We start from the raw sequence: 9,609 nt of genomic DNA, 5'->3' as shown, positions 1-9,609 counted from the left end.
CTACTTATCTTACTCCTTGAAGCCTGGATCAGATCTAGCAAGATTTCTGCTCTGCTTTGTTTGCAAGAAAAATCAATATTTTAAGTCTTCAAAGTATCAGAAAACGTATCCGATTCAAAGAAACATAATTAATATGTATTTCCCTTCTAGAAGAAAGTCACCTATTCTTGAGTCGGTCAATGACAATTTTTGGAATTGACTGTTTTCAAACCAATGCCTTTGTATTGTGCGCTGCATAAACAAGACATAAAAACTTCAAATTTTTTTTTTAGTTTGCTTGCTTTATTGCTAGTCAAGTGTTTATATTTATGACTACATAAGCCTTATTGATGATTGGTTAACTTACAATGTGGGTTTAAAAACAACATGGGAAAAAAAGTTCCATACTTTTACAGAAAAAGGTAAACAGAATGTGGACAGTTTTAAAGCATTTTCGGTCGATACGTCTATCCACGTGCGTCATCCAAACTGGTCTAGTTTGCAAAAGACTTATAACAAGCTCTCTTAGAAAAGGGATTTAAATGATTAAAATTGAGATTAAAATGATGAAACAAGAAAAGTAAAATGTGAAAAAAATGGCCATGATGTACAATAACCAGTAAACTCAAATAACATACGTATCTTACATCACTATGATTATTAATGGTGAGACCCTGGGAAATGAAATTAAAAAATGTTTTGAGTTGTGAAAAAGTAGGTCCTAGAATCTTTGATCCCATCGTTGCTTTGAAACGAATGTAAGAGAACCATCATACAATTTACATCAGCACTTTTTTATACTAATATCTTTAAATCAATCAGATGGGAAATCCTTTGTCATTTATGCCTTTGGTTCCTTTTCAATTTCTGTAAAGTTTAAAAGAAATAAAACATATATAAATGATGTCACCAGTTTATCTCATTGCTCACGCAAACAGAAAGAAAATAGAAAAAGAGGCGGGTAGATAAACGGACATGGAAAAGGAGAGAAAGACAGGCGGAGTCACGGAGGCACGGAGGAAAGGAAGAAAAGAGGCACTGGTGCACAAAGGGACTCACCTTACTTAATTTCAGGGACAGGAAGCATCAAGAATGTCCTTTAATTTCTCTGACAAAGCGTTGAAGTCTTTGACATGGAAAACATGTTTTTTTTGAGATTTGTCGAAGCTCACTATCATTTATTCCTTTGCCAACGCCAACGGCTATCATTTTCACCTTTTTGGCCTATTTGCGAGAAGAAAAAAAAATTATAAACTCAGGTTAAAGAATTTCTTTAAAAAAGCCCCTGAATGTAATACATTGTAACGACGTACCAACAAAGGCTTGAGGACGGTGGAATAAGGTAAGCTTCCTCGGTTGGTCTTGCCATCGGTCAAAACAAACAACACGTTTGGTACGTTGCTACGGTAACCACCACGCGAAGAGTACAGGTCACTATTGGCAAGTTGCAAGGCTCTGTCAGTACGCGTTCCACCTTGCAAGTACTTGATACCTTTATGGACAGAAAAAAATGATATTATTAAACGATTGGAATTCAAGAATTCAAAATTCAGTAAGGGCAGTGGTCAGGGGCAGCCAGGTTCTCTCGGTTGTATCATGCAGAACCAATTAGCCAATCAGCAAACGTTTTGTTCGTAGTTTAAGATTTCCTAATCCTAAGTTTTCAACTAAAAATAAACGTCTATAACCCGAAAATAAAGAAAATAACCACATCCGTGAAAAGATTTACCAAATAACTTTTTGAAAAAGCATATTTTGTCGTCGTTGGTGGAAAATATTTTGTTTTATGGAGATAATAGAAAACGCTTGGAAGCTTTCGAAACTTTAGTTTTATATTTTTCGTCTTCATGGCTGATGTGGTAGTTTTATAATTTTTTAAAACAATTGGTTCTGTAAGGTCAGTCGTTTGTCAGTTGTTTTCTCGAAGATCAGTCGAGCATTTGAGTGTTTTGTTTTTGCCTTATTGGGTTTGGATCGTCTGTAAGGCTAGCTTGTTGGTCCACATGGTCGATGGGTCGGCCGGTCGGTCGGTCGGTCGGTTTGTTTGGTGCCTGGTGTATTGTATATCCCTGATCACTAATTTGATGCTTTAAGTAATATATACAGTATGAGTGGCCGTGTTGTAGCGAGGCGTAGCCCAGAGTTTGTATATCGGATACAACACGGACACGAATACTGTAGATTGCTTATCAAACGTCTAGGTTAGTTCCTTTGTGTTTCACTAAAATTTTCAAAATTAAAGTGAATCTGCCCAAGAAAATCCAACTTAAAGTTAATGCAAATGAACACAGTTTTGTATCAGACTTACAACACTCTTCACGGTCGTGATTTCTATTGTGTTTTCCTCATGAATTATTAATGAGTTTGATAATTGAGATTTGGTCGATTGTATTTAAGGTCTTAACGGGTTATGTTTAATCCATATTATTTTCACTCACCATAAACGCGACTCATCAAGGTTTTAGAATTCTGTACAGCAGCGTCATTAAATCTGAAGATGGTGTTTGCCGCTGCATTATAGGCGATGACTCCGAAACGAGTGCCTGATGACGCATACTCAAAATGGCTGATCAAACTTGCTACAAAGTCTTGAGATTTCCTGAAGTTCTCGGCCCCAATGCTACCTGATCGATCCATTATTACTCCTACATCCATTGCCTGATGACAAGGAGGACTTGCCGGCTTTTTACCTATTAATAATATCAAAACACACATCTGTTATCAATGGTAAAATTGCGATACGTAACGTGAAAGGCGTAGTGGTTTACCACTCGCCTCTCACCGCTGTGGTTCAGGTTCAAGCCCTGGCTAAGACTGGATAATATCTGAGTTGAGTTTATTTTATGTGTTCTCTCTTCCTTGCCACTAGGGTTTTCTCCGGTTTCTCCGGTTTACCTTCTCCGTAAAAATCAACATGTGATTTGAGTGTTGTATGTTGTAAATATAGAATGTAGTGGTAGTGCGTGTGGAAGAAACCTCAAGGAAGAGCTAGCCCCGTACTGGGAGAGTGGTGGTTGTGAAATATATGTTTATATATTAAGTTTAAATTCGCGATTAAAAAACTTTCAAATAAGCTTAGACACCTTTCAAAGTTATCTTGAAAGCGAAGATAACAGAAAAACACAAGAAAAACTATACTTATTCTCGATAAAATTGTCACTTCTCAAATATTTTCCTATTAGCTTGCTTAGTTCCAAGATAATTTTCAAAGGTCTGTGGCATACCTGTTGGGCATCCATACATCCCCACTCGCATGGATATGTGACTGTACCAAGACTTCGGCCTCAAACGAACGTACTGAGCCACAATCGGTGTTGGGAGTTTATGGCTGACAACTGAATGACGGTCGGTGTTTGCAGCAAATATCTAGGCGTGACAAGGAAAAGGGCCTTAATAACGATGATCTTGGGGAAACAACGTTGCTTTGTATAAACAGATTCGTCGATCCTTAGCTCGTCCCCGTGCTTCTCACACTTTCGAAACAGTTGCTTCTTCTTCGTATACGCAGATGAAAGAGCTAATGACCAATTGTTTTGACTTTTTTGCATCATATTTTATTTATTGACTAATAACGCTTAGTGTTTAGCATAATTCGATGCATATCGATAAAGGCACGTTTACACTACGGGCGATTTTTGCAGCATTTGATCATAGTTTAAAATGGTAAATGATTAACAGTTGTAAAGTTTAATTCCGGATACCAAGATTACCTGAAAATGTCTATTTTGAAGCACAAGACAAAATGTATTTCATTTTCCGAAAACGCGCCAAAATCACACCTCAATTTACTGCAAAAATCGCAAATGTAAACGGGCCTTTAAGAGCCAGGGTTGATCGGTATGGTTATAACATGTTGGACTGAAAAGTACAATCAGTATCAAGGCAAAAAAAGAAGATTAGGTCTAATATAACATTCCGCAAATCACATTTGTTAAGAACTAGACCTCGAAATTTTCGCTTACCTTCGCAACTTTGCCCACACTGTAAGGTGTAAACCGGACGCCATCTTGGCTGTATTCTACCGTGTAGGTCCTGACCCACTGGTTAGCATCTTGACGTCCCTGAGTAGAAATGCGTGTAATCTTCATCTCTCGATCAAAGTCGACAAGCAGCCATTGATTGGCGTTGTTATGACGTGCAGACCAGGCACCAGTCCTTCCTCCTCCAGCAACGAAGTCCAACTTGCCGTTTGCAGCTCTGTGATTGTAATCCCAGTCCGAAGAAGAAGACAACATCCAGTCACCTAGGTTAATGGCGCCAGCACAAGATGGCGTTGGTGGAATAGGGAAACCTTGAAAGCAAAACAAAACATCGAATTTGTCCGACTTAAGAAATATCCCAGAAAGCTTTATTTTAAAAATAATTATTTTTTAGGTTATCGTATCAAAAAATCGGTGCGACTTCAAGCCTAACAAAAGGTTTTTGTTCAAGCCTCCAAAATTGACTAATTGGAGGAGGAAAATTCCGAGGACTGACAAAATTGGATGAGGGCGTAGGCCGAGTCCAATTTGGCAGTCAGAGGAATTTTTCGAGTCTAATTATTTCTTGATTGGGGAGCATGAAATCTTATTACCTATTAATCATATAGCTGCCTAATTAATCCCATGTCAACAAGACCTGTCCAATTAGGAAAATGATTGAACAGTTACCTATATGGGATTAATGAGAAGCTGTATAATTAGTAATGTAATTACTTTTATGGGTTATGCCGATGGATCAGACTTATCGAAGAGTTATCAAACGTAACCCTTCAGGGGCAAGAGCTCTGAAGCTCAAACACAGGTACTTCTATTACTTACCACTAGTACATCCGTAGATTTCGAATCTCATAGAAATGTGTCCATACCAAGACTTGGGACGGATCCTGATGTATCTTGCAATAATGGCGGGCTCCAAAATATGGCCAACTATACTGTTACGGTCACTATTTCCCTTTAACACCCGACCTCCTTGGTAGTCTTCAAAATGACCTCCATCCATGCTGTATTGCACTGTATAGGTTTTTACCCACTGGTTATAATCTTGACGACCTTGTGTTGCGATACGAGTAACCTTGACAACTCGGCCCATATCTACTTGTATCCATTGGCCAGCATCATTGGTTTTTGCTGACCACGCGCCTGTCTTTGCGCCTTGTTTAACTGTACTGAGTCTTGCCCGGGATGGTGAATGGTTAGCATCAAACGTGGAAGAGGCTTTGATACTGGAATCAGGGATAGTTTTTCTCTGCATTCCAAGAGCAGAAAGGCAACTTTCAGTTGGAACTGGAAAGCCTGGACAAAGTTAAAAAAAGAATTATTAAATTGAGGTCGTGTACATGTTATAAACTACAAGAACGTTTACCAAGATAGTTTTCTGTTTATTCTTACCTGAAGTGCATCCATAAACCTCGGCCCTCATGGAAATGTGTCCTTGCCAACTTCGTGGATGAATTCGAAGATATCGAGCGTATATAACTTGTTTCAGGTTACGAGTGACAACAGTTGATCGATCAGAATTTCCCCTAAGTACCTGCGTACACAAAAACAAAATGAGATACCACTTTTTCTACCATGATTTGTGTTTAATTGGACTTCACAAAAGACTTCATTTTACTTACCTCTGGCAGCATGTTCCAGAACACACCATCTCTGCTATATGAAAGTGTGTAACTCTTCACCCACTGGTTAGCATCTTGACGGCCTTGGGTAGCTATCTTGATTATTTTTGCAATTTTACCGAAATCTACTTGAAGCCACTGTTCAGCATTATTGTATCTAGCGGACCACGCTCCCGTTCTTCCTCCACCGGCCTGGAAATGAAGTCTCCCATTGGCCGCACGATGATTGGAATCAAATTCAGAGGAGGCACGCATCTGGGAATCGCTCAAAGCATGCGATTGAAGTCCAAGAGCATATCCACAAGTTGGGCTGGGAGGAGTAGTAGGTTTAATTTCTGGAGGTGAATAGAAAATCACTATTGTATCGATCGTCGAAAGCGCTACCGTTTCTTACTTATATTGGTAAATTCCGAATTCACTGGGTACAAACATATTTAAAACAACATTTTAAAAATGGCTTTAAATTTGAAAAGGCGCACCAAAAATATTAGTACGCTTCGAATTCTGACGACAAGTGATACGCGGAGAAACTTTTCATTTAAGTACTCTTAATTTTCATACTCATTGGTTCTTTATTTAACAATTATTCGCCGAAGGCGAAGTGAATATCGGGGAATAATAACCGAAACGAAGTTGAGGTTATTATTCCCGATATTCACTGAGCCTGAGGTGAATAATTGTTTTCGTATAAATACACAGGTGATTCTTTCAAAAAAAGAAGAAAAAAAAAGAAGATAAAAGACACATTTAAAATTAGGTTACAGCAACAAAGCGGCTGGCCGCCATTTTGGATTACCGCTGGAGGTGATTATCGTGTGATAATCTGAGTTTCTCGACCAATCAGCGCGCGAGATTTTCAATAATCACCTGTGTATTTATACTAAGTGTGAATGATTATAAGTTCTATAAAAAGGCGAATGGCTGGGAAGAGAATTATCTCCATAAGTATAGGGGTTGGCGTCATGTGAGTAAACGAATGATGAGGACATAAACTCAATACAACATGTCCTAGCTTTGATTATAAAAGAAAAAAAAGAAAAATACTAGTAGCGGAAAATAGGTTAGCATAGAATGGAGGCATTTAACCCGTGAAATAAAAAATACTAGTCAACGTGTAATAGTCAAATAGACACAATGAAAACAATGGAATTAGGGTCTACTAAAGTGTATTAGTCTAATAGCTATTTCACGGGTTTAATGACTTCACTCTAAAGCAACGTCCATATATTTCTAACAGTTTGTCTTGACATTTATCGCAAACTCGCCGACCCGAAAGCCTCAATTGTATCCTCGTACGCAAGATGCACGCTCATGAAGGACGTTCGCGGTGAAAGTTTGATGTCAATTTTATGGAACTTGGCAACCCGATAATCGATCATATTGTTTTCAAGATGAAAGACGGGCGCCTTATCATTGCAAATCGTGTGAAATAAATCGTTGCTTAAAAGCCATAAGACTCTGTTTCAAAGTCTTCAGATATGAGTATCCTCGACACAAAGAACACGAAAAACATTCACAAAAGAAGCAATCCACAGTATTTATGAAAGTTATAAAAACATATGTTATAGATCTTTATGTTACTTTGTATTTAAGAAAGAAAAACTGGGTTCACTGTTTTCGTTTTCGACATATCGTGTCGCAAACTTTGAACATTTCGCCGTCATTTTGAATTTGATTCTGTGTCTACACAAAATCATGCGAGCGTTCCTTGCTTATTTGAAAGAATAGATTTAGAGAGCGCAAAGATAGGATACCCAGAAACAATGGCCGCGAATCGTCCTTCACGATACAAATAGGCTGCGAAATCAGCTGCGAAAAACTATAGTTAATATGAATCCAGAAATGAATATTCTCCAAGCTCACCCTCTTTAAGCCGATAAACATAGTTAACCCAATGACCACCAACACACTCTTGCTCCTTAGATTTGTCACAGGGAGGTTTCCCATCGAACTGGTAGATCTTCGATGCCCCAGCTGCGCCATACTTATCGTAGCTCGCCTCAGCATCAGGTCCGCTCCAGCATTCTCCGAAGTACTGCAAACCAAACACCTTGTAGCCCTTTTCTTTGGCCTTGGCAGCGCATTGACAGGCAAGACTGATGATCAAGAAACCTTATGTCAACCCGAGCAAACCAGAAGCGTATAGTAAGGTGGAAAAGAGTTATATAGATATATAGAAGCTCGATCAGCTGGTAAGAGCGTCGGTCTGTTGTGCGGGAGGTCTTGGTTCAAGCCTCGGCCGGACCAACACTCCGGGTCTTAAAATTACTCACGAGAAGGTGCTGCCTTTGTAATTACACCTGCAAATAGTTAGACCTTCAAGTCTTCTCGGACAAGGACTTAAAACCATAGTCCCCGTCTATCTTCACTTTACAACCCTGTATAAGGCGGACGTAAAAGACCCACTAAAGACGCTGGTGACGACCATCTTCGGTGCCCGTGCTAAACAGTAAACACTACAGGGCCCACTGTAATGTATGTTTGATTTTCAAGTTATTCCTTTTAATGTTCTGGGAGTATAGTCAACCTTCGACCGTATAATACTGAACTCTCGACGTAGTACCCTCGACGTAGTACCCTCGACCCTCGACGAACTACCCTCGACCCTCGACCAAAAGACAGACTCGATATATATAAGCTTTAAATGATTCTAAGGTTTTCGGAGGCCCACGCTCCCCTCTTTGGTGTCAGATGCACCTCACCTGTGTACTGATGCCTCAAGTGCTTTCCCATCCAGTACGTTGCCATTGCTCTTATCAATGCCTGGATTAACTACCATTGAAAAGTAATTCTGGCATTGCTCTGTCCGCCTTATCGATAAAGCCACCTACTTTATCATAGGTTGTACTGCATTCTGTAGGAGAAAGGGATGCTGTATGTGTACAAACAAAAAGGCGTGCGTTAGTAAGGCGTATAACAGAGGGAGGGAATGAAGGAAACAGGGAGTGAGCGAGCTTGCTGGTTGGCTAGTTTGCTGGTGGCTGCTAGATGCATGGGTGATTAATAACAATACGTTTTTTTGGTTTGTATTCTCACGACTTACCTTGAGAATAAGAAAGCACCCCAAAGATGGCTACCAACATAAGTATGTGGGTCTCCATCGTGAATCACCTAGTTAAGCGTAAAGAGATGATAATAAATGAGTTGATAATCTTTTTTCTCAATGTATCTCTTCGTTTCTCTTTTTTTTTTTTTTTCCTTGTTTCTCCTGCTCCTGTTTTTTGCTCGTCCTTTTAATCGTTTGTTCAATGGTTCTAGGACAGACGGATAGGGTTATATATATGTAAATTTGTTTCAGTTATACGTAGATACTAAAAAATTGGGTTCACTTATCTTATATGTAAACGTCCTTTCCAACCACAATTCTTCAGTTCTTATCGCTGCACTATCCGTGCAGAGCAGCGCCGGCGTCGCTTCGTTAGCTATTACTCTCTTTACACGTAATAAGTTTTTATTTTTTTTATTTTTATATAATAAGTTAATAAGTTAATCAAATTTACTTTCAGTATTTTCCTTCCTTCCTTCCTTCCTTCCTTCCTTCAATATTCATATTTCTTAATAAAAAGCATTATCGCTTACTTACCTTCGGTAAAGGTTCCTTCCAATAGGATATCCTTAATGATTAACACCTCACCTCTTGCTTCTATTTATGAGAAAAATATTTTTTTTAAAACCTTGACAATGACCTTTCAAGAAAACATTCAATCAAACGCTGTGATGACAATTAAGCAACACTTAAGATAGCAGTTGTCTTGTCAAAACACTTTAAAGATAAAGAACCACTCACACTCTTTTGTTCGTTGCACTCCAGAGCACTCTAGGTGTATCTGCTTTCCACAGATCGATTCCTGCTTTCCTACTTATGGGTTATGCGTGGTTTTGATTTGGAATCTTTTAAAAGGAAGAAAAGCTAGAAATAGAAAGCTGTTGGATAGTACGCGGCTTTTGGTTGAAGCAGTGAGACATGATGATCATCGTTTTTATTGATAATGACAGGGCAGAAAAACGGGTTCTACTTTCGCCGTTTATGC

General features: G+C 38.9%; 1 protein-coding gene across 1 annotated transcript; it reads right to left on the bottom strand.

Annotated features, from left to right (window-relative positions):
• Positions 1 to 305: 305 nt before the first annotated feature.
• Positions 306 to 8,767, bottom strand: LOC116303695 (uncharacterized). Its single transcript, XM_089040085.1, has 12 exons — positions 8,622 to 8,767; positions 8,281 to 8,450; positions 7,442 to 7,674; positions 5,579 to 5,913; positions 5,349 to 5,490; positions 4,779 to 5,252; positions 3,942 to 4,270; positions 3,204 to 3,345; positions 2,418 to 2,669; positions 1,293 to 1,471; positions 1,039 to 1,203; positions 306 to 846 (listed from the first exon to the last, which is right to left on the bottom strand). The coding sequence occupies exons 2-11, from the start codon at positions 8,355 to 8,357 to the stop codon at positions 1,066 to 1,068; spliced, it is 2,301 nt and encodes a 766-aa protein (XP_088896211.1). The 5' UTR covers positions 8,358 to 8,450; positions 8,622 to 8,767; the 3' UTR covers positions 306 to 846; positions 1,039 to 1,065.
• Positions 8,768 to 9,609: the final 842 nt, after the last annotated feature.

Source organism: Actinia tenebrosa, unplaced genomic scaffold, assembly GCF_029948245.1.
Source record: "Actinia tenebrosa isolate PJP-AT-01 unplaced genomic scaffold, QUT_ActTen_1.0 PGA_scaffold7__59_contigs__length_16204524, whole genome shotgun sequence".
Classification (NCBI taxonomy): Eukaryota; Metazoa; Cnidaria; class Anthozoa; order Actiniaria; family Actiniidae; genus Actinia; species Actinia tenebrosa.
The sequence above is the reverse complement of the archived record's forward strand: the minus strand, read 5'-3'. Positions and strand labels throughout refer to the sequence as shown.

Bases quoted from the DNA above. Each gene is read 5' to 3' on its own strand.
- LOC116303695 (XM_089040085.1), bottom strand. From the start codon at position 8,357: ATGGTAGTTAATCCAGGCATTGATAAGAGCAATGGCAACGTACTGGAT. The intron at 7,675-8,280 runs GTGAGGTGCATC...CTTGATCATCAG, and splicing joins CTTGAGGCATCAGTACACAG to TCTTGCCTGTCAATGCGCTG. The intron at 2,670-3,203 runs GTATGCCACAGA...TATTATTAATAG, and splicing joins GATGTATGGATGCCCAACAG to GTAAAAAGCCGGCAAGTCCT.